This window comes from Malaclemys terrapin, chromosome 1 (genome assembly GCF_027887155.1).
Source record: "Malaclemys terrapin pileata isolate rMalTer1 chromosome 1, rMalTer1.hap1, whole genome shotgun sequence".
Lineage (NCBI taxonomy): Eukaryota > Metazoa > Chordata > Testudines > Emydidae > Malaclemys > Malaclemys terrapin.
In genome coordinates, this window is record NC_071505.1 from 108361043 (window position 1) to 108385928 (window position 24886).

The 24886-nt window shown below is 44.4% G+C and overlaps 1 protein-coding gene across 3 annotated transcripts in view; it reads left to right on the forward strand.

The window, feature by feature from the left end:
- TMTC1 (transmembrane O-mannosyltransferase targeting cadherins 1) overlaps positions 1–24886 on the forward strand; it is a 213673-nt gene that overhangs the window by 165186 nt on the left and 23601 nt on the right. For all 3 annotated transcript variants that reach the window (XM_054034732.1, XM_054034741.1, XM_054034751.1), the window contains 2 exons: positions 11551–11694; positions 18911–19019. In XM_054034732.1, coding sequence (XP_053890707.1) covers positions 11551–11694; positions 18911–19019 — 253 coding nt within the window. The remainder of the gene's footprint in view (positions 1–11550; positions 11695–18910; positions 19020–24886) is intronic.

A 24886-nucleotide genomic window follows, 5' to 3' on the forward strand; every position in this document is an offset into this window, starting at 1 on the left:
AGATATTGAAAGGAAAGGGTGGAACCCAAGGTCTCCACAGGGCTATCAGCAGGTGCTTCCGAAGAAAGCTGAGATGGCCAGCAGAGAGGTGTGGCTAGAGTTGCAGCTGAAAGACACTTAACTGGGTAGTTGGGACCACTGATCACCTGGAAGAGGCACTGCAGTCCCCTATTGCAACAGCATTGCAGGGCCAGGGCATTGTTTGGGACTGAAATTATCTTGGACTCTGATCTCCTATGACAGGTCTCTTTGTTATACTTGAGGCCACTGGCAGCTGTGAGATCACTGAGACCCTTGTGCTTCTGCCTTACCATTCCCCTAGCTGCCCTTAACTCATTGTCTGTTTCCTTGGGCAATTGTGAATAGTCACATTCCCTTTTGTTTTCTGCCCTTTCAGGCTTATGGCCATGGAAAAATATAAAGAACTCAGTAGAAGCGGGTAGGGAGTCGTCAAGCTAATGCCCTTTCCCCCTTTAATACCTTTGGTGCCAGATCAAGAGCCCTTTAAATGCAGTACCATGAACAGGACTTGTCATGTGTTTAACTGGTTTCCCAATATTAAAATTAAAAGTTAAATTAAAATTCTTGGTGGATTATAGATTGTATCCATGATAACAAACTCCATTTTCCCCCTTCCCTTTCAGAACTGCCTTTTACCACAGAAATAAGTGAGCCACTGAACAGTTTTTAATAATATGCTAGATAATAACTACATTAAATCAAAATTAAATGGTCATTGGTATTTAAAGATTGAAAATCTGTTTGTGTTTTATGCTCTGTGTCTTCTGTGTGAAAGTAGAAATCTCTTGTCTGTGCCAGTCAATGAGGCTTTTGTTCGACTGTATTAGAGGGAATATTGCTAGCCTAAAAGAACTGGAGGATAATTACTAACAGGAATTGTATGTAGTGTATACCTGTAATAGTTAAAGGCACGGCTGCTTAAATTTATTCTGACAATTGCAGCAGCAGCACTGGAGGAGCTATCTGAATTATTCATTTTGCCACAAGAAAACATCCCACTTGTTTTTTCTTCAGAAATCAAAGCCCAACCTTATTTAAAGTATACTTTTATGGGGAAGGTTTTAAGTGAATTGTGCTGTTTCAGGACTTCTGCTGTAATTGCCAACAAAAGCAGATTCTTAAAGAAAAAATACTTAGGGTTTCTAAAAGAAGGGGAAAATTGATTTTTCACTTGAGCTGCTTGTTGTCGGGAGAAGTTTAATGAAATCAGCTTTCTTTCATAAATAATGCAGCACTTGCATTTGATTATGTGAAGCCTAGAGGAATTTCTGCCTAATCAGATACATCGCAAGAGGGATGTTGCCTGCAGACTGTTGCCATTACAGATGACGTGTGGGTGGAGGGGCCCATCCAGATGGAACGCTCCGTTTCATAAAAGAAGCTATAGGACAGTGTGTAAATTTGAACCGGTGACTCTCTGCATCTCAAACTGTGATAGCTATTTATAAAACAAAGTCTGTGTTCTGTGCATTATTATTACTACTACTGGAGCACTGAGAGGCCCCAACTGAGAGTAGGCACCGTACAACCATTGTAGGCCTTGTATAAACACCTGGGACGAGAAAGCCGCTGCCATGAAGAACTTACATTCTAAACAAGACAGATAGACAAAGGGTGACATTGGGCTACATTTTGAAAATCTTCTTTTTTAAGAAATGCAAAATGTGCAGGTGTCTGTTTAATTTAAAAAAAAACAACACCCCAACCTAGAACCCTTTTGTACATGCAAATGATTTGCAAACTTCGTGGGAATGTTTTTAAAGGCCTTTAATCGATTAAGCCATAAGGTGTAACCTGAGTGCAGGCTTACTGTGTTCTGTCAGTCTAGCTCAGGGCTATGTTCTAACCTCTCTTTTACTCCCCTAACATTGATACTGACAACATTGGAGTTCATGCACAGAAGTCAGATGGAGTGAGACCACGGTCCCCTTAGGGCCTCATCGTGTCCCTCCCTGCCCCCTTATTGCATTGAGTAGCACCTTACTCCTTGACTTCAATGGCACTACTTGCAGAGTAAGGTATTCAACATAACTAAGACTGGCAGGATCAGACCCTTTCTCATGAACCCATTGAATACCATGTCATCTCACTACACGTTGGTTTTTCTCTGCTGCTGTCTTTTCTCCTAATGCTTGTTTGCATGTGGTGTGTGTGACAGTTCTTGTTTTCTATTGCTGGTAACATTACAAATGGCTTCGACAAAAGTGCTTTAAATTTAGGACCAAATCTTCAGCTGGTATAAATTGGTAAAGCTCCATTGACTTTAATGGGGCTAAATCAATTCACACTGGCTCAGGAGCTGGTCTTTAGGGTATATTATTTTTTGTAAAGGGTCATATGACCATAAGTAAATCTAAAACACATGAAGTACAGCATAGAACAGCTGGAAGAAGTGTATGCATACTGTAATTTACTTCATTTGATGGCAGATGCTTTAACGCAGAGTTCAAGTCCTTTATTTATGGAGCCGCTGGTAGGAGTTAAAGAGTTTAAGGATGAAACCAGCTCTGTATTTTTAACTTGGGTTTTCATTCCCTTCTAAATTTCCCCAGAAAATTCCCTTGGGGCTAAAATTTCATGTGAACACTCCTAGGCCAGAGGAGAATTTATTTCTGAAAGTTTGAGGGAAAAACACTAGTTAAAGAGCTGTAAAATATTAATATATTTCTGACTTTTCCAATAATTGTCTTAAGTGCTTTTTCCCACTCATAACTCAAACACAACTTGGTGTCAGGCGTTAAAACCGCCTCATGCTTCGTGAGTACTGACTATAAAGTAATGCACAGGTTTGTTTTGAAGCAGAAATAGGGAAAAAAAAATTGACCCAGAAAGTCCCTGAACTTTTTTCCAATGAAATCAGTGGCAAAATTCTCATGGACCCGTATGGAAACAAACCTGAGCTCTAAAATGTCTGTTTGGTGGCTAGTTTGAACCTTATCCCAGAGCCCCCTGTATGGAGTGGCAGCATAGCTGTGCCATCCCTGAAGCAGCCCAAGAAAATTGCTGTGACTTGATTCATCCCTACTGCCCCATAGTTCCTGGTGCGAGGAATTTCCTACATCATCTATCATCTTGTGTCCGTTCAGTTCTGCTGGCCAGTACATTTGGGGGATGGACTCAGGGCTTCACTCGTTTTCCCCCTCCCCCCCCATCCCTGCCCACCTGCTCATGGGGTGGATGTAGCAGCTCGGTGGAGCCTGCCCTTCCTCCCACTCCCAGAGGGGGACTCCAGGCTGGTTGTGTGGGGAGATGATGGGCTTTCATGTCCCAGTGTAGCTGTGTTAGGACCAGCCACAATTAGGTCCTTCATTTGTAACTCATTGTTTATACACCTCGACCTCGATATAACGCTGTCCTTGGGAGCCAAAAAATCTTACCGCATTATAGGTGAAACCGCATTATATTGAACTTGCTTTGATCTGCCAGAGTGCGCAGCCCCCCCCCTTCCCCCGGAGCACTGCTTTATCGTGTTATATCCGAATTCGTGTTATATCGGGTCGCGTTATATCGAGGTAGCGGTGTATGTTAGAAGAAGCATTAGGGAAAAAGCCAACTGAATGAGAGGTAAATAAATGTACTGTTGGTGAATGGTGGTGCCGATGGACTATTTAGCTGTGCAAGATATAAGGGCTTATACATCCATGAACTGTCAAGTAAACTTTCGCAACTGAGTAGTTGCAGCAACCAAAGCCTCTCATGGATGAACACAAGATGCTGATCCGAACATGAGGAATGGTGACAGAATATTTAGCCATCAGTTATAGTATGGTGGCAGTTAAATGACAGACTACGTTTTAAAAATGCATATGGTTGCGTCCAGGAAATACTTAGAGATCAATTACACAGCTATTAGTACCTGTACATTAGGGATTGTGGTGAAGGAATAAAATGATTTTGAGACATTTGATCATGCTTATTCATAGAAAGTTACCTGTGTTTTCCACCAGAACCGTATCCCTAGTTGTTTGAGTTCCCTCATACCTTTCCAGATCCTCCCACAAATAGGCCCCTTGCCAGAACTGTTCATATGCCATAGACCCAGAAAGAGACTGGTGTAAAACTAGAATATAAAATCAGTGACAAAATTCAAAAATGTTCCTGGTACTCAAGAAAAGAAAATCCCTGGGCTGTCATTCATTACATCATGAAAAAAGATGGGGTGAAAAATAGGGAAATTCCCAGATAAAGTCTTAAACTTTAAGTTAACGTTCTGTTTATCTCAGGCACTTATATGACCCTCATTACTATGGTATTTGAGCACCTACATCTTTAATGTATTTACCTTCACAGCACTCCTGTGAAGTTAGAGAGTAAAATTACCCCTATTTTACAGATAGGGAAGTTAGGGTATGTCTACACTACGAAATTAGTTCGAATTTATAGAAGCCGGTTTTATTGAAATTGGTTGTATACAGCCGATTGTGTGTGTCCACACAATAAAATGCTCTAGGTGCTCTAGTCGGCGGACCGCGTCCACAGTACGAGGCTAGCGTCGACTTCCGGAGCATTGCACTATGGGTAGCTATCCCACAGCTATCCCACAGTTCCCGCAGTCTCTGCCGCCCCTTGGAATTCTGGGTTGAGATCCCAATGCCCGGATGATGCAAAACAGTGTCGCGGGCGGTTCTGGGTACATGTCGTCAGGCCCCTCCCTCCCCCGTCACAGCAATGGCAGACAATAGATTCGCGCCTTTTTACCTGGGTTACCTGTGCAGACAACATGGAGCCCGCTCAGCTCAGCTGAGCTCACCGTCACCATATGTCCTCTGGGTGCCGGCAGACGTGGGACTGCATTGCTACACAGCAGCAGCTGCTAACTGCCTTTTGGCAGTAGACGGTGCAGTAGACTGGTAGCCTTCATCGGCGATCTGGGTGCTGGCAGCCGTGGGGCTTGCCTTTTGGCAGTAAATGGTGTATTACGACTGTTAGCCATCCTATTACAAGTCGGGTCATCGTACATTAGCAGAGTCTTCCCTGAGCAGCCGATTGTGCAATAGGCCTGAAGACCATCGTCATACACCGCCCCGTATTTGCTGCCAAGCACCCAGAAAGATGCCGAGGGCTATCAGTCACGCTGCACCGTCGTCTTAAGATGTAAAAAAATAGATTTGCTCTGTATTCATTTGCTTCCCCCTCCCTCCGTCAAATCAACGGCCTGCTAAACCCAGGGTTTTCAGTTTAATCTTTGGGGGGGACCAGTCTGTGACAGTTGTTTGTGTCTCTCCCTGATGCACAGCCACCGTTCTTTATTTTAATTCCCTGTGCCTGTACGCCATGTCGTCACTCGGCCCCCCTCCCTCCTTCTCCTAGGCCGTCAGATACTACGTTTGCGCCACAGCTCAGAGAGCTGAGAAGCGGTTCGCGCCTTTTCTTTGAATTCTGGGTTGAGATCCCAATGCCCGGATGATGCAAAACAGTGTCGCGGGCGGTTCTGGGTACATGTCGTCAGGCCCCTCCCCCCTCGTCACAGCAACGGCAGACAATAGATTCGCGCCTTTTTACCTGGGTTACCTGTGCAGACAACATACCACGGCAGGCATGGAGCCCGCTCAGCTCAGCTGAGCTCACCGTCACCATATGTCCTCTGGGTGCCGGCAGACGTGGGACTGCATTGCTACACAGCAGCAGCTGCTAACTGCCTTTTGGCGGTAGACGGTGTAGCATGAGTGATAGCCGTGGGGCTGGCAGCCGTAGGGCTGCATTGCACCAGCCCCTTGCAGGCGATGGTATATTATGACTGGTACCCGTCGTCGTCATACTGGTATGGCTGTCAATCATGGCCACCTGGGCAGACATGCTACTGTTTTGATGATGACGGTTACCAGTCGTAATATACTATTTTCTGCCAATTGCCCAATATTGTCTGCTAAGCACCCAGAAGAGGCCGAGGGCGATGCTGGGTGCTGGCGGACGTGGGGCTGGCAGACGTGGGGCTGCATTGCTACACAGCAGCAGCCCCTTGCCTTTTGGCAGATGATGGTATATTATGATTGGTACCCATCGTCATCGTACTGGTATGGCTGTCACTCATGCTGCACCGTCGGTTGCCACCTTAAGATGTAAAAAATAGATTTGTTCTGTGTTCATTTGCTTCCCCTTCCTCCGTGAAATCAACGGCCTGCTAAGCCCAGGGTTTCCAGTTTCATCTTTGGGGGGGACCATTCTGTGTGACAGTTGTTTGTGTTTCTCCCTGTTCCTGTACCTGTACGCCATGTCGTCACTCGGCCCTCCCTCCCTCCCTCCCGCCCTCCTTCTCCTGGTCCATCAGATACTACTTTCGCGCCTTTTTTCTGACCAGGCGCCATAGCTAGCACTGGGATCATGGAGCCCGCTCAGATCACCGCGGCAATTATGAGCACTATGAACACCACGCGCATTGTCCTGGAGTATATGCAGAGCCAGAACATGCCAAGGCGAAACCCGGACCAGGCGAGGAGGCGATTGCAGCGCGGCGACGAGAGTGATGAGGAAATTGACATGGACATAGACCTCTCACAAGGCGCAGGCCCCAGCAATGTGGAAATCATGGTGTCACTGGAGCAGGTTGATACCGTTGAACGCCGATTCTGGGCCCGGGAAACAAGCACAGACTGGTGGGATCGCATAGTGCTGCAGGTATGGGACGATTCCCAGTGGCTGCGAAACTTTCGCATGCGTAAGGCCACTTTCATGGAACTTTGTGACTTGCTTTCCCCTGCCCTGAAACGCCAGGATACCAAGATGAGAGCAGCCCTCACAGTTGAGAAGCGAGTGGCGATAGCCCTGTGGAAGCTTGCAACGCCAGACAGCTACCGGTCAGTCGGGAATCAATTTGGAGTGGGCAAATCTACGGTGGGGGCTGCTGTGATCCAATTTGCCAGGGCAATGAAAGACCTGGTGATAGCAAGGGTAGTGACTCTGGGCAACGTGCAGTCAATAGTGGATGGTTTTGCTGAAATGGGATTCCCAAACTGTGGCGGGGCCATAGACGGAACCCATATCCCTATCTTGTCACCGGAGCACCAAGCCACCGACTACGTAAACCGCAAGGGGTACTTTTCAATGCTGCTGCAAGCCCTGGTGGATCACAAGGGACGTTTCAACAACATCAACGTGGGATGGCCGGGAAAGGTACATGATGCTCGCGTCTTCAGGAACTCTGCTCTGTTTCGAAAGCTGGAGGAAGGGACTTTCTTCCCGGACCAGAAAGTGACCATTGGGGATGTTGAAATGCCTATCGTGATCCTTGGGGACCCAGCCTACCCCTTAATGCCATGGCTCATGAAGCCGTACACAGGCAGCCTGGACAGGAGTCAGGACCTGTTCAACTACAGGCTGAGCAAGTGCCGAATGGTGGTGGAATGTGCATTTGGACGTTTAAAAGCGTGCTGGCGCAGCTTACTGACTCGCTCAGACCTCAGCGAAAAGAATATCCCCATTGTTATTGCTGCTTGCTGTGCGCTCCACAATATCTGTGAGAGTAAGGGGGAGACCTTTATGGCGGGGTGGGAGGTTGAGGCAACTCGCCTGGCCGCTGATTACGCGCAGCCAGACACCAGGGCGGTTAGAGGAGCACAGCAGGGCGCGGTGCGCATCAGAGAAGCTTTGAAAACGAGTTTTGTGACTGGCCAGGCTACTGTGTGAAACTTCTGTTTGTTTCTCCTTGATGAACCCTCCAACACCCCCCCCCCCCCCGACCCGGTTCACTCTACTTCCCTGTAAACCAACCACCCCACCCCACCCTCCCCTCCCCTCCCGCTTGCAGAGGCAATAAAGTCATTGTTTTTTCACATTCATGCATTCTTTATTAGTTCCTTACAGAGGTAGGGGGATAATTGCCAAGGTAGCCTGGGATGGGTGGGGGAGGAGGGATGGAAAAGGACACACTGCATTTTAAAACTTTAACTCTTATTGAAGGCCAGCCTTCTGATGCTTGGGCGATCATCTGGGGTGGAGTGACTGGGTGGACGGAGGCCCCCCCACCGTGTTCTTGGGCGTCTTGGTGAGGAGGCTATGGAACTTGGGGAGGAGGGCTGTTGGTTACACAGGGGCTGTAGCGGCGGTCTCTGCTCCTGCTGCCTTTCCTGCAACTCAACCATACGCTCGAGCATATCACTTTGATGCTCCAGCAGACGGAGCATTGCCTCTTGCCGTCTGTCTGCAAGCTGACGCCACCTATCGTCTTCAGCCCGCCACTTGCTCTGTTCTTCCCGCGATTCAGCCCGCCACCTCTCCTCTTGTTCATATTGGGCTTTTCTCATCTCCGACATTGACTGCCTCCACGCATTCTGCTGTGCTCTATCAGCCTGGGCGGACATCTGCAGCTCCGTGAACATCTCGTCCCTCGTCTTACGTTTTCTCTTTCTAATGTTCACGAGCCTCTGCGAAGGAGAAACATTTGCAGCTGGTGGAGGAGAAGGGAGAGGTGGTTAAAAAAGACACATTTTAGGGAACAATGGAAACACTCTTTCATTACAAGGTCGCATATTTCGGCTTGCAGGCAGCCATCGTAGGCCACAGTGTTTTGGCTTTTTTAACCTTCTTAACATGCGGGAAAGGTTGCAAACAGCAGCGCATTTCCCATATCAAGGATGAATTGGGTTGTCCATTTAAAATGGGGTTTCAATGTAAAAGGAGGGGGCTGCGGTTTCCCGGTTAACATGCGGCACAAACACAAGTAAACCACCCCCCACACACACACACACGATTCTCTGGGATGATCACTTCACCCCTCCCCCCCACCGCGTGGTTAACAGCGGGGAACATTTCTGGTCAGAAGAGCAGGAACGGGCGCCTCTGAATGTCCCCCTTAATAAAATCACCCCATTTCAACCAGGAGAGCTTTCTGGAGATGTCCCTGGAGGATTTCCGCTCCATCCCCATACACGTTAACAGACTTGCTTGCTTTTTTTTTGTAATGTTTACAAATATTTACAAAGTTACACTCACCAGAGGTCTCCTGTGTGCCCTGAGGGTCTTGGGTGAGTTCGGGGGTTACTGGTTCCAGGTCCAGGGTCACAAACATATCCTGGCTGTTGGGGAAACCGGTTTCTCCGCTTCCTTGCTGCTGTGAGCTACCTACAGTACCTCCATCCTCATCTTCCTCGTTCCCCGAACCATCTTCCCTGTGTGTTTCTCCAGTGAGAGAGTCATAGCACACGGTTGGGGTAGTGGTGGCTGCACCCCCTAGGATCACATGCAGCTCCGCGTAGTAGCGGCAAGTTTGCGGCTCTGCCCCGGACCTTCCGTTTGCTTCTCTGGCTTTGTGGTAAGCTTGCCGTAGCTCCTTAATTTTCACGCGGCACTGCTGTGTGTCCCTGTTATGGCCTCGGTCCTTCATGGCCTTGGAGATCTTTTCTAATACTTTTCCATTTCTTTTACTGCTACGGAGTTCAGCTATCACTGCTTCATCTCCCCATATGGCGAGCAGATCTCGTACCTCCCGTTCGGTCCATGCTGGAGCTCTTTTGCGATCCTGGGAGGACTCCATGACGGTTACCTGTGCTGATGAGCTCTGCGTGGTCACCTGTGCTCTCCACTCTGGGCAAACAGGAAATGAAATTCAAACCTTCGCGGCTCTTTTCCTGTCTACCTGGTCAGTGCATCTGAGTTGAGAGCGCTGTCCAGAGCGGTCACAATGAAGCACTGTGGGATAGCTCCCGGAGGCCAATAACATTGAATTCCATCCACACTACCCCAATTCCGACCCGCAAAGGCCGGTTTTATCGCTAATCCCCTCGTCGGAGGTGGTGTAAAGAAACCGGTTTAAAGGGCCCTTTAAGTCGAAAGAAAGGGCTTCGTTGTGTGGACGTGTCCAGGCTTAATTCGGTTTAACGCTGCTAAAGTCGACCTAAACCCGTAGTGTAGACCAGGCCTAAGTCACAAAGAGACTAACCACTGTGCCCAAGGTCATGTTGGAAGTCTGTGGTGGAACTTAGAATTCGAGCTGGGTCCCAGGCCAGCATCCTCACCCTTGGACTATCCTTCCTCCTTAGGGTTCATAAGAGGGTTACCATATGTCCGAGTTTTCCCTGATATTATCTCTTTTTGGGTTCTCTGATCTCCATCCAGGAGAATTTTTGAAACATGAACAAATGTCTGTGATATTGAGCTGGGTGGCTGGAGAGCGGTGTCTGCTGGCAAGCCACCCAGCTCTGAAGGCAGCACCACTGCCAGCAGCAGCGCAGAAGTAAGGGTGGCATGGTATGGTATTGCTGTACCTTCTCCTTTCCCGCTCACCCTCCCTCCAGCAGCGTCCTCTATTTGGGAACTTGAAATATGAAAACCCTGGTTCATAAGTGATACCCCAATAGCAAAATCAGTTGTGAAAGAACTAGAGAGGGCAGGGCTGGAGTAGCAGCTGTGCATTGTTTAAACTAAACTTCAGTTTATCTGGATTAAAGCTCCCGAATCAGATTCTTATGAATTCAGGCAAAAAGGTGAGAGGAGGTAGGCAGAAAAAATAGTCAGAGATGGAAGAACTGTGCCCAGCACAATAGGGCCCTGAAGTTGATTGGGGCCTCTGGGTGTTTGTTTATTTCATAATAATAATAATAAACTTACACCTTCATCATCTTCTCTGTCTAGGAACTTGCATTTCAGATCTCTCTTTTGACCACTTCATTTCTCACTTTTTAGGGAAACAAACAAACCAAAATACTGACTTAGGAGCCCAATTTCAATTGAGAGTTGAGATTGGTGTTGGACCACAAACTGCTGTGAATTCAGTGGAATTACACCACAGATGAATTTGACATGTTGTGCAATATTATTGCAACACAGAAAGGCTGAGTTAAGGCTCTATTTTGAACCGCTAATTTTTTACCATTCAGTTTATATATTAACTAGACGTTAAGGAGAATTCATACTCACGGGCAACTGTAAAAGCGTATTTCCAAAGTTTGATCATTTTGTTTTGTCTGGATAATGTTCTTCTACAGCTGATTTTGTAAGTGGGAAATGACTCCAATGAAGTGTTTTGTTTTGAAATTGAGATTGCCCCGGAGTTTTATTTCAACTTTTATTGGTGAAAATGGAAAAATGTTAGAAAGGGGTTTCTTTTGGTTTTTGATGGAAACAAATGGGGAAAAAATCAGAAATGAATGTTTCCCATGGAAATTTCCATTTTGATGGGAAAAAATGTGTCAAAAAAAAATTCTAATGAAAAATTTTGACCAGCTGTAACCACCCTTGTCTTCTGCTAGGAGGACAAGCCATGTAATAAACATCCTCCTTCACCCCAACTGCCAGGAGATCTATAAGAATAGGTCTGATTTGCATTTTTTTCTGGAGACTGAGCACATTTCCCCCCATCCCTTCTTTAGAATGACTATCTTGCACATGATGTTTTTGCTCCAAGACTCCCAATTCTTTCTCAGCTGCTGCAGGGGAGGAGAAATACATCAGCATGGTTCAGAGGTTTATTTTCACTTACAGAAAGAAGAATAACTGCAATAGATTCGTCTGGTGTTGGGAAGAGAGAGTATTAAAGCTGATAGCTTTGTTTGTCAGTATCTGAATGACTGTGATTTGAAATGTCCCCTTTCCCAGACTGTATCCTCGTCATGCGAGTGCTCTGAACAACCTCGGCACGTTGACCAAAGACTTGGTGGAAGCAAAGGAATACTATAGAAGAGCTCTTCAGTTAAACCCACAGCATAATCGAGCTCTCTTCAATCTTGGAAATCTGCTCAAGTAAGTTTAACATTGAGGTCAAATGGCTTCAATAAAATTAAAATACTTCCCCCCTCCTCTCCCTACTGCCCTGTTACAGCAGCAGATTGTCTACCCAATGGTAATGAAGAGTGATGTTAAGTTCTCACCAGCAGGCAGGACCTCTTTGGGTTTTAGGGCAAGGGTGGTGGCTGTTTTTTGGTTGTGATGTGCTGTTTGTTACTTTTTTTGCTAGCTGCAAGTTTACTTTTTGGGAAGACACACCCCTTTGACTCAGACAGTCTTGCAAAGAAGCTAGCCAAAGAAAGAAAGTTAGCGATATTAGGCCAGATCCTCAGCTCCGTTAAGACGCCTTTACATCAGCCTGCTGGCCTAGAGGTGCTCAAAACCCAGTGTCTCCATCCATCAGCAGGATCCTCTGGTGACAGAGTGACAGTCGTGATCTGTATGTCACTCAGTCCCCCCACTCCCATCCTTGTGGTCAGCAAGTTGTGGGGGACATGACTGGTGGGAGGAGGCATGGTTGGGACATCCTTGGCTGCTGGGGCAGCTCAGTAGGGCTATCAGGCGCTTGTACAACTTAATACAGCCCCTAGGCTGTTCTAAATTGCACCAGGGAACTGGGAATCCAGAATCAAGGGAGCAAAGTTGGCTTAAGGCCATTTTTTGCCCCATTTGTTGCACCAAATGCTCCTCAGCCACAGCTCAGAGTCTGGCCCCTTGTTTTACATAACCCAAAAAGAGAGTGAGAACTGTGTGTGTTTTTCTCCGACACGTTAGAACACAGGCTAGGAACCAAGAGGCCAACACTAGAAACTTTTGCTAATATAGTAACGTCAGTTAATAGTGTGACTCTTTTTTAACAGCATTTCTATACCAGCAAAAGCTCTGGTGTGGCTGTTGTTTATACTAGCAGAAAAGTGCTTTTGTCAGTATAGCTTGTGTCACTTGGGGAACCAGTATAAACTATAGTGGCAAAAGCATTATTTTTTTTCTCCGTGTAAGTTGCATCTACAGTCTGAGGGTTTGCCAGTATAGCTATGCCAGCAAACCTTTTCTAGTGTAGACCTGGTCTTAGTATTGGGTTGGTTACAAAACAACATCATCTTACCAAAATGTATTTTAGCTGTACTGTTCTAAATGTTTCTTTGAATAAGGCTCTGTATCAAAGGTAACAAAAGGCTACAGTACTTAAATTCTGCCTTGTACCGGCTACACATTATTGGTAATGGAGAATTCACTAGGATAACCTTACCAGTCAGTGCCATTGGTTTGGACTGATATATGGAGAACAAGTCATTCCTGAGAAATAAAAGAGTAGGTCAATATTATATAGAACCACAGAAAGCACAAATTTGATCCAAAAGGCAAAAACAGTTCTTGCATTATTCATTACAGTTGGCTGAAGTGCTCCTGAACTTCTCTGATCCCCAATTAGTGGGGACCATTCCTAAACATCCTAACATAGAGACACGCAAATCAGCCTCTAAGATCAAGGGGGTGCATAAAGCCACATTTGCCCCCACACCCTCAAATGCCCTAAGTCAGCCCATTATCTCCTATATCCTGACCAAGTTCTAACATGGGTAATTACATTCTTTCTGTTGTGGTTCACGTCCCCTCTTAAAAACCATTGCACTGTGCGGCTGTTAAACAGGTGCTGTGTTCCATACCAAAGGCAGCTGCTTTAAAGCAGTGGCTGTGTGAGTTCTGTAAAGTGCTTTTGAATCCTTCAGGTTAAGAAGTGCTATAAAAAGACAATTATTACTAAGACCATAGCCTTAGAGATATTGCAGCCTGTAATAAAGTTGCACTTAGATACACAGACTGATTCTCTGCTGCCTTGCACGAAGTACAGACATTTAAACCTGTGCAAAGTGGGTACAAAACTCTGCCACTGGTATAATGGAGAACTCAGATTTGATAACATTTTCTGCCCACTGTGCACAGGCATAAATGACTACACCAGGGAAGATCGGTGGAGAACCAGGCCTGCAATATTTAAAACATGGCCGTTAATAGTATTATTTACACTAGGACATTTGAAAAATGATTCTGGGGGAAGTCCGAGTCAATTCTGCAGAGTTCCTTAAGTTTATATCTACTTGTTTTGGAGGAATCCTGCTGTGCACTTCATTAGATTGCACTCCCGCTGGAGTTTTGAGAAAAGGGAACTTCAGCATTTTGGAGGAATAAATTTGCTGTTAACATGTGGGAATCTGCCTCCCTTTCCCCTTTGTCTGGATAAACAGGTTATTTCCAGCTGTTCCTAGTGACCTGGACTTGAGTAAATTTGTTTTGGAATCCACAAGATGGAATCTTTTGGTTTTTCACAGTAGTCCCATTTAAAAAAAAACTTTCCATTTTCCGTTTTGGCCAGAAGATGAATTTTCACAGGAAGCACTGCATGATAACAATGAGTTAATGAACCCCTGGTTTTGTTTACATACTCTAAAAGAAACTTGAATGGCATCATTTTCTTGCCTTGTATAAATATTAGACAGAGGCTAGCTAAACTGTGCAAACAGCTTTCTCAGTAAAAAAGCAATCACTAATAGACTCCCCTCCAATGAAAAAATCACATCCCCATCCTTTTGTAGCTCAAAATGCCTCTTCCTTTGTGCTCAATATTTCTTTTAAAGCTCTGCATCATGTAAATATTTAACTCGTGTCTATGGATTCAGAACTGGTGCGATATAACTTGAAAAATCAAAATAATATGTATGGATTATTCATACCAGAATTTCTTATACAGATTTTATGAAGAATTCAGATAAAAAAGGATATAAAAAATTGGTAAATATATCAGAGAAGTGAATATGCATGAACACACGTGTGCACACATAACCTGAGTTTGTTGCAGCAGGAAGAATAGGAGAGATTGTCCTCTTTGCTGTATCCCTTCAAATGTAAGGATTTATAACAGGCAGTACGGCACTTCTGTCTAATAAACACTTCCATACTCTGTGCACTGTAAGTATGTTATGGCTACACTTTCAAAGAAAAGATTGAATGCCTTGAGGCCTGTTAACTGAAATCTAATGTTTATTCCCAGGTCAGACTACACAGTACATAGAGGAGCATACAAGATGTCTAGTACAGTTATTGCAATGATTTAGCCCAGGTTTGCCAAGACCACCTATCCTGAGGAGGGAGAGATATCAGTCTGCCCTCTCTTCTGAACTTCTCAGATTCAGACTGTGGGTCATAGGTGTGAATGTGCTGAAATAGCTCTGTGTGTTTGTCTGAAAGAGGCAGAGAGTATCATGGAAAAGTTAAACTCATCAGAAACTTTGCAATATTAATACCTTTTGGAGACTAAAACATTTCCTCTTCCCAACAAACAACCAAACAAAATGCTGCTACCTCTTAGGGACATCAGTCCAGAGTTTGGGTAGGGTCTCTGATTTGAAACTCTACATTATACATAGTGCTGACACTATAACCATGCTTCTTGAACCAAGTTTCATATATTACTTGTTGGCTACACTACTGTGTACATAGTTTTACCCCTTTCAGAAAAATATAGCTATTTTAAAACTGGAAACAGGAAGATTCTGTATTGTAGATGGATGCCAAAGGAGTAAGTTGTCCATATTCATTTTAACACACATCGTCCAATTTGTTTAGTTATTTATTTACAGATGAGGACAGCTAGAGACAGTAAATGTCTTTTGCTTAGGATGCTAAACCAAGATCCTTTCTCCTGGCTTTTGGTAGCTATCCAAGTAGAAGTTAAAAGATTCCGTGGCATTTTGTTGGTGAGAAGAGGATAACCTCTGTGGCTTGGCTGGTATATTTTCTATGGAGGAAAACCGGTTACTCTGTTAAGGTTGTGTGAGAGCCCCTACTGAGCGCACAATGGATCCAATGTTTGTGCAGACATTGTTCTACCAGTATCTAATGCTTTACTTTATAAAGTCATTTGGGATATTTTGAAAGTAAAAAGTGCTATAGAAAACCAAACCCTCTGCTATTCTTTTCTCTGCCGGTGAAATTTATCCCAGTGCAGAGACCCCTCACAAGGCCCTATGAATCACTTACCCTCGATCTTATGGGTTTACATGGTACCTCGGCCGCTGTGTGGGATGAATTTCACCCTCTCTGTATAGCAGTGAAGGTGTCCATTCATCAGGCTTTTGCCGTGATAGATAACGAATGTGTAGAAAATAAGCATATCAAAAACTCCTCCCTTTGCACCGTACAACATGAGATTAAACAAATCATTTTTAAAATTAAAAAACTCATATGGCCTCCATCCTGTAAGAGGCTGAGCACTTTGGCTTTGAGCCAGGAAAGCATTTCAGCACATCATTGACTTTCTACTCATGTGCTTAAAGTTAAGCAGGTGTAAATGCTTGGCTACATCGGGGCCAGAGTACTCTGCTTCTTGCAGGGTTGAGCCCTGTTAGAGGTTGTTGTATCTGTTCTTTTAATATAATTCGGTCTGTCACAATAAAAAGATTCTGTAATCTTTTCCGCCTCCCCTTTAAGGAGACGCATTGTTCTGGGATCAAACAAAAGAGGGCTATTCAGAAAAAAAGAGTAATTAAGAGTGCATGCTTGCGGTTAATGGGGACTTTTTACTGCTGTCAAGTGGATCACTTAATCCTTTTATTTCTGTATCTGGCATTTCCTACATTCCTGCCAAACCGTTGATAACTTTACAAAGCAGTCGTCTGTTTTCAATTTATATAAATGTGTCATGAAACTCCAGCCAAAGAATCCAAAAGTTTTCTAAATTGACAAACTACCTAGCCTTTAATTAGTGAGAGGGAAAGTGGTTCTTTATTTGGTTTTGCTTATTTGGGTAATTTAGATTGAGTACCACTTTAAGAAGGAAAAGACTAGCCCAACTGTTTTTACTTAACTTAAAGCACAGGGAAAATATTCTCTCAGTTATATAACTAGAAAGGGGAAAAAATCTGAAAAGCCACAAATACTATCAGCTGAAATTTGCACCTTATAAACAAGATTTGTTTTCTTGGCCATGTCGCCCAGATGAAATCCAAGGCTAAGGTTGCAAGCTTTTCACATATTTCCCATACTTCAGAGTCCTTTGTTTCTTTTCAAAGGCTATGATGTTCATATTACTTGGTGCACCCAACACAAAGAAAGCTTGTTGGCTCAGTCCATATAAACATCCATAGCACTCACCCAGGGAAGCTGCTCCCTTTTCCAAGGTGAGAAATACAATAAACCCCTCCACTGCAACATTAGGCTTTCCACAACCATCTCTGGCCATGCCCTGCTTAGGAGCAGAGTCAGGGACTCTCCCCAGCCCAGCAGTGGTCAAGATGCTTGAGAATGGAGTTAGTTATATTGGGCCGTCAAAAACATGAAAATATATTCCACTTAAAATGTATACGTTGTTTAATTAAATCGTGACACTGTGCCCATATAACCCTAAGGATCTCAAAGCACAAACAACTTTAAGGTTCATAAAGCCCTTATGGAGTATGTAAGTTTTATTGTCCCCATTTTGTGGATGGGGGAAACAGAAGCAGAGAGAGGTTTCCCATAAGTGACCTATTCCAGGTGAGTCAGCGACAGACATGGGAATAGATCCCAAGAGTCCTGACTAGCAGCCCACTGTTCTAACCCTAGACATTTCTTCCCATAAGGCAAGTGACTTCCTAATGGCTTCTGTGGGAGAATCCCATGTCAGGGGTAGTTCATTGTGCTCTGATGAAATTTTCATTAGCTTGCCTTTGACTTGTATCTAACTCATGACCAGGGTTCTGCTGGATGAGTCAGAGTTTCACAGATTTGTCCTCTTCATAGACTCCAGAATTAAAGACAAATGTGGCTGGAGTTCCATAATTTTATAAACAATTATGTTTGTAGTTTTGCAAGTTGAGAATATGGCATGTACTGATCACTGTGTAGACAGAGTGAAATGTTTTCATGCCATGTAGAGTACTGCAGGGTTGGCTATCTGCATTATGACTTATCTGTTTTGCCTTCATCTGAAGCATCAGATAATGGCCACCACTGTAAGACAGACTACCACAGTAATGGAGCCAAAGATCTGATCCATTAAGGAAAATCCTGTTGGCTCCAAACTGCCTTATATGAGAGTAACCTGCATCAGAGAGAGGAGACGCTGTGAGTTGAAACTCTCAGAATTTCCGGGAATATTTTTGCCCATAGTGGGCAGATTTTCTGCTCCCACGGAAGAAACCAGAGGTTGGGTTCCCTTAACCTAAAGATCTTGAGACATACACATGATGTAAAGGATATCTGAGTGGATGCCTCTTGCCTCCCCTCTACCACATGGCCTCACTGGCTTATTGGCCCTTATAGAGCTGACTCCTGAAGAGTCAAAGTCGTGTTTTGCGTGGCTTCCTCAATCATGGCTGGTTCTAGAACCTTCCCTGGCCACCCCACCTAAAGAGAGAAGGCGATTTTATACCATGGAAGGGGAAACAGCACAGATTAACAAAACATCATGCTGTATTTTGGTTTACTCCACACCCGTCAAAAGGGGAATAACCAGAGGAGCTCAGCCAACTCTCATGCCCCTCCCTGCCAACTCCAGAGCTGGAATGCTGCAGGAGTTGCCAGTGAAGGGCTGTTGCAGAGGTGAGACCCTATATTTCCATTTCTTAAAGGGATTCTCTTATCTCTTCTCAAATCCCTCGGAGAGTTTCCTGGTAGGTTTGTCCAGTTGATGTCAGCAATTACTGTGAAAACAGGCCCTACTAAAGGCAACGTGTTTTGGGGGGGGGGGGGCATGCGGGGTCATGTGCCCCCACTTTTGCTGCTCACACAGACTGAGCGTGCTCAGTAACATCTTGTGAAGTCACTGCCCTCATTCTGCCCCCCCACCCCCAACGGCACGTACGAGTTGTCTCCCCCCTTCTCCCCTGCCTCCCCCCACCCCAAATATATAGAGAAGTGCTGTAGGCGGAGAAGAATCTTTGTGTTGAACTTGTATATTTCCCAGCAAGCTATAGAAATCCATACAAGGAATCTGCAGGTGCCAAGGTACAAACTTACCATGTAGCCGATAACTTCAGTTCTTCACTTCTCCTCCCGCTGACAGAGAGGCTATGGAATTCTATATTGCCTTGGGAGATTCTGGTTACTGAGACTGTGGCTAGAAGCCAGAGTTAATTAGTTAGTCTTTGTTGAAAAGAACAAGACAGGGACTTTCAAGTCTCTTTAAAGTATTTAATCAATAGGTGACCTAAACATGTTGTTAAAAGAACTTTGTTTCTTTTATGACTTGCAGGTCCCAAGGGAAGAAAGAGGAAGCTGTGTTCTTATTGAGAGATTCCATTAAATACGGTCCAGAGTTTGCAGATGCTTACTCAAGCCTTGCTTCCCTGTTGGCTGAACAGGTAACCAGTAACATTTAGACTTGGGTAGCTCATTCCTTCTGTGCACGATGCATTGATGTTACCTTTTGACATGTCTAATTCTCCTCTGAATACAATAAAAACTCTCTCACCAATACATGAGAACGGCCATTCTGGGTCGGACCAATGGTCCATCCAGCCCAGCATCCTGTCTTCTGACGGTGGTCAATGCCAGATGCTTCAGAGGGAATGAACAGAACAGGGCAATTTCAAGTGATCCATCCTCTGTCATCCTGTCCCAGATTCTGGCAGCTGAAGGTTTAGGGACATCCAGAGCATGGGGTTGCATCCCGGATCTGTCCCATCCCTATCATATATCTATTTTAAAAAAAATGTAATTCTGTGAATATCTGGGTATGACAGCTGGTGTATTCTAGAATAAATTGCTTCAGTATAGCAAACCCACTTTGAGATAGTAATTTGATTGAGCTGATTTGAGGTTATGTTAGTACAATGTGAACTTTTTTAATGTAATTTGAAAGCTTTCCAAGTTATTGAAGTTATAGAGAAATCATGATCTATTACATAGTGCATCTAGAGTGTGATAATAGGCAAACTATATAATACATTACATACAAAAAACCACAGCATTTAAAAGAACATTATTAAGGGTGCAAAGTCAAGCACTCAAAAGTTGGGAAGTGCCAGAATTAAGGTAGTCTGGGCAACCTTAATTCGATCCCCCTTCTTCATCTGTATTATGATTCAGTCTTTAAATACATGATCACGTACTGTTTTTACACAAAACCCCTGCCTCACTCAATGCACAGGGTGCATGGTCCTCACTTAATGCACAGCTGTTCAGTGTTTTGTTTTCTCCCCAATGCGTGGTCCTAGGCCTGCTTATTGCACATTGTTCAAACCCTGTTTGACAGAATTATTAATTTCCTCCTGGACTTTTCTACTGCGCTCATCACTATAATATCTGAGTGCTTCACAAATATTTACTTTTTTTTTTTGCAAAATACTCCTATGACATGAGTGGGTTTTATCCCCATTTTACATATGGGGAGCTGAGGCACAAAGAGATTAAGGTCAAAAGTATCCACTAATTTTGGGTGCCGAATCTGAGACTTTCAGTATCTGATTTTTTAGAGAACGTAGCATCATATATCACTTTATATGTTCAAAATGCTGCTCCCATTGATTTCACTTGCAACTGAGAGTGCTCAGTGCTTCTGCAAATCAGATCCCAGGATCTTAAGTTGGACACTCTGAAAATGAGAACACGCAATTAGTGCCCATCTGTGAAAAGTTGAGTTTCTGTGACTTCAGCATCACATATGAACTCTGTGGCAGAGACAGGACTAGAATATAATTCCCCACGGCAGCATTCAGCTGCCTTAACTATGAGCTTGTCCTTTGTCGTCCTAGAATCCCCTGCCTCATTCACTACACACCTTCCAACTTTTGCAACAAATAAGGCAAGGGTACAATAGACAACAATTTCCTTTTCTCTACAGTCCTCATTCATCCCTAGGGCAGGTCCATCCTGTGCACTGAATAAAGCAGGGGTCCTGTGGAAAAAGTAGCCTGTGACCATGCAATTAAAGACTGTCTCATAATGCGTACAAAAAAGGGGGGCAAATTAAGGTTGAAAGGGCAGCCTTAATTCAGGCATTTCCTGACTTTTGAGTGATTGACTTTGCAGCCTTAATGATGTTCTTTTAACAGAGCTTTTTGTGTGTAATTTTCTAGGTGTTTTTGTTTTTTTGTTTTTTAAAGCAAACTGAAAAAAACAAAAATTCTGTCATGTGGCATCATATTGACACCCACCTGGGTCATTGTCATTGTTGGATACTTTACATCCACAGAACAGAGCTCCGCCATCTGAGTTAATGGAGTAACTGATAGCAGTAGTATATTGTTGTCCTCGATGTGGACCAAGAATAGGGGGAAATGAAACACACACTTTGTCAGTGGGTTTTGCAGAGATTTGCTGACAGCAGAGGAATGGTGAGACTCAGGAATCTTGGGTTCTGTTCCTCTCTGGAAGGAAGTGTTCTCTAGTGGGCACAGTCTCTTCTGCTCATTCTCTCTGAGCTTGACCCAGTCTGCTTTGTTCCCTCTAGCCTTTCCCAGCTTTGCCCAGCCATTCCCACCCACCAGTACTTTGCCCATCCAGTCTCAGTTCACCCCCTCCAGGCTCTTATCTGATCTGTCTCTTCCCCCGTCTCAAGTCTTCAGTTGCCTTCCTCTCCCCTCCCCCCATTCCCCATCCTCACTGATTTCCAGCCCCAGTCTCCTTCCCTGGGCTACTCGTCCAGCCTCCTCTCTGTGCCCCCTGCTCCCGTTTCCCACCAGCTCTATCTCCCAGTCTCTTTGCCCAGTCAGACCCAACTCTGTCCCTCCAAGCTTCTCATTAGATTTGTCCCCTCCCTCCATTTCGTTTCTCCTGCCCAACTGGTTCCCAGTTCTAGTCTCCCACACCAGCTCCTTTCTTGGTTCTTCTCTCCCTCCCTCCCTCCCCCTCACTTTTCCCTCTCTTTCTCCCAGTGCTGGTCTCCTTTGAGGTCAGACTAAATCAGGGGTAGGCAACCTATGGCACACGTGCCAAAGGCAGCACGCGAGCTGATTTTCAGTGGCACTCACACTGCCCGGGTCCTGGCCACTGGTCCGGTCTGTATTTTAATTTAGTTTTAAATGAAGCTTCTTAAACATTTAAAAAATCTTATTTACTTTACATACAACAATAGTTTAGTTATATATTAAAGATTTATAGAAAGAGGCCTTCTAAAAACGTTAAAATGTATTACTGGCACGCGAAACCTTAAATCAGAGTGAATAAATGAAGACTCGGCACACCACTTCTGAAAGGTTGCCGAACCTGGACTAGATGATCCAATGGTCACTTCTGGTGTTAAAATCTATGCGTCTATAAAAATCCTCCCCCCTGTCCTGGCTTCCAGTCTCCACACACACACCCCAGATCCCAGCCCCTGCCTTCTTGCCCAGCCACTCCCCCCTCCCTCCCACCCCACAGCTCCCAGTCCCAGTTGTTCCCCTCTCCCCTTGCCCTGGCAGCCTCCAGTTCCAGTCATGTTTCCTCCGGGCTCCTTGACCCAATCTACTTCACCTGCATCCCTCCTCCAGGATTGGCTCTTGTCCTCTCTGCATTTGAATCAGGCAACTTCCTCCTCCACATTACCTGGGCTTGGGTGTGGGGAGGTGGGGGGGAATCGCTGAGAGCACAGGAGATATAAATTCCCTTCTCTCAGTTCCAGTGCCCAGCCTCAACCTGTCCCACAGCAGCCCAAAGCTGCAATTGCAGGGAAAGTCCTACTCAGCCCTCTGCAGATACAAGCAGCAGCATGTTCTGAGCATGTGCAAACTGTTTTTACAGAGGCTTATAACTTGGACAAATGTGGGAGGATTTTCTTGGGCACAGCACAAGGCACATCCCTGACACAAAAGCAACCCCGTGCCAAATTTCAAGTCCCTGCGACAAAGCATGGGGGCGCTACAGCTTTTCGAAGAAAAGATCATCCAAAATTTGTAACATGGGCCAAAAAATATATTTTTCACTAGTTTTGTTCTTGAAAACATCTGAACCATTTTAGCTGAATTTTTCCAAAAAGAGTCATCTTGAGGCAGACATCCAGCATGGAAAATTTCAGCCCAAATGGTTAAAGTTTGAAAGCAAATAAAAAGAGGGTCTTATAATGGGAAGGGTCAGGCAGTCTTAATATGTGCTGTTACCCGCCCCGTCAATAATAAATATCAGTTGCTAAAATGTATTTTGCTATTTTATTTTCTTCTCCTTCCATCTGTGGGTGAGAGTAAAATGTTACCAGATCTGTTCAGGTAGATGAAAATCTCTATTATGTCTGATATGATAGGAATTTCAAGGCATGGCCTTTAGATTTCTATCAGTAATATATTTGCATATACACACATACAGTGGGTTTGTTGCATTGAAACTGTGTTTTGAATAAGCCCCTCAATGGGCACAAGAGCAAACTATCCCACTGCATAGGAAAAATAGGAAGTACGGCAAGTGACCACCCTGGCTTAACCAGGAGATCTTCAATGATCTGAAATTCAAAAAAGAGTCCTACGAAAAGTGGAAACGAGATCAAATTACAAATGATGAATATAAACAAATAACACGAGTATTTAGGGACAAAATTAGAAGGGTCAAGGCACAAAATTAGATTAAACTAGCTAGAGACATAAAGAGCAACAAGAAAACATTCTACAAATACATTAGAAATAAGAGGCAGGCCAAGGACAGGGTAGGCCCATTACTCAATCAGAGCAGAAAAACAATAACAAGAAAATGTGGAAATGGCAGAAGTGCTAAATGACGTTTTTCTTTTAGTTTTCACTGAAAAGGTTAGTAGTGATTGGACATTTAACATAGTGAATGCCAGGTAGGATCAGAAGCTAAAATAGGGAAAGAACAAGTTAAAAATTACTTAGACAGGTTAGATTTCTTCAAGTCACCAGGGCCTGATGAAATGCATCCTAGAATACTCAAGGAGCTGACTGAGGAGATATCTGAGCCATTATTGATTATCTTTGAAAAGTCATGGAAAACGGAAGAGATTTCAGAGGACTGGGAAAGGGAAAATATAGTGCCAATCTATAAAAGGGGGAATAAGAACAACTTGGGGAATTACAGACCAGTCAGCTTAACTTCAATACCCAGAAAGATAATGGAGCAAATAATTGAGCAATCAATTTGCAAACGTCTAGAAGATAATAAGGTGATAAGTAACAGTCAGCATGGATTTATCAAGAACAAATCATATCAAACCAACCTAATAGCTTCTTAGACAGGGTAACAAGCCTTGTGCATAGAGAGGGAGCGGTAGATGTGGTATATCTTGACTTTAGTAAGGCTTTTGATACTGTCTCGCATGATCTTCTCATAAACAAACTAGGGAAATACTACCTAGATGGAGCTACTATAAGGTGGGTGCATAACTGATTAGAAAACCATTCGCAGAGAGTAGTTATCAATGGTTCACAGTCAAGCACCAGGAAGGGCACATCAAAAGAGGTCCCACAGGGATCAGTTCTGGGTCTGGTTCTGTACAATATCTTCATCAATAAGAACATAAGAATGGCCATACTGGGTCAGACCAAAGGTCCATCCAGCCCAGTGTCCTGTCTACCAACAGTGGCCAATGCCAGGCCTCCCAGAGGGAGTGAATCTAACAGGTAATGATCAAGTGATCTCTCTCCTGCCATCCATCTCCACCCTCTGTCAAACAGAGGCTAGGGACACCCTTCCTTACCCATCCTGGCTAATAGCCATTAATGGACTTAACCTCCATGAATTTATCTAGTTCTCTTTTAAACCCTGTTATAGTCCTAGCCTTCACAACCTCCTCAGGCAAGGAGTTCCACAGGTTGACTATGCGCTGTGTGAAGAAGAACTTCCTTTTATTTGTTTAAAACCTGCTGCCCATTAATTTCATTTGGTGGACCCTAGTTCTTATATTATAGGAACAAATAAATAACTTTTCTTTATTCACTTTCTTCACACCACTCATGATTTTATATACCTCTATTATATCCCCCCTTAGTCTCCTCTTTTCCAAGCTGAGAAGTCCTAGCCTCTTTAATTTCTCCTCATATGGGACCCGTTCCAAACCCCTAATCATTTTAGTTGCCCTTTTCTGAACTTTTTCTAATGCCAGTATATCTTTTTTGAGATGAGGAGACCACATCTGTACTCAGTATTCAAGATGTGAGCGTACCGTGGATCATAGAATCATAGAATATCAGGGTTGGAAGAGACCTCAGGAGGTCATCTAGTCCAACCCCCTGCTCAAAGCAGGACCAATTCCCAATTAAATCATCCCAGCCAAGGCTTTGTCAAGTCTGACCTTAAAAACCTC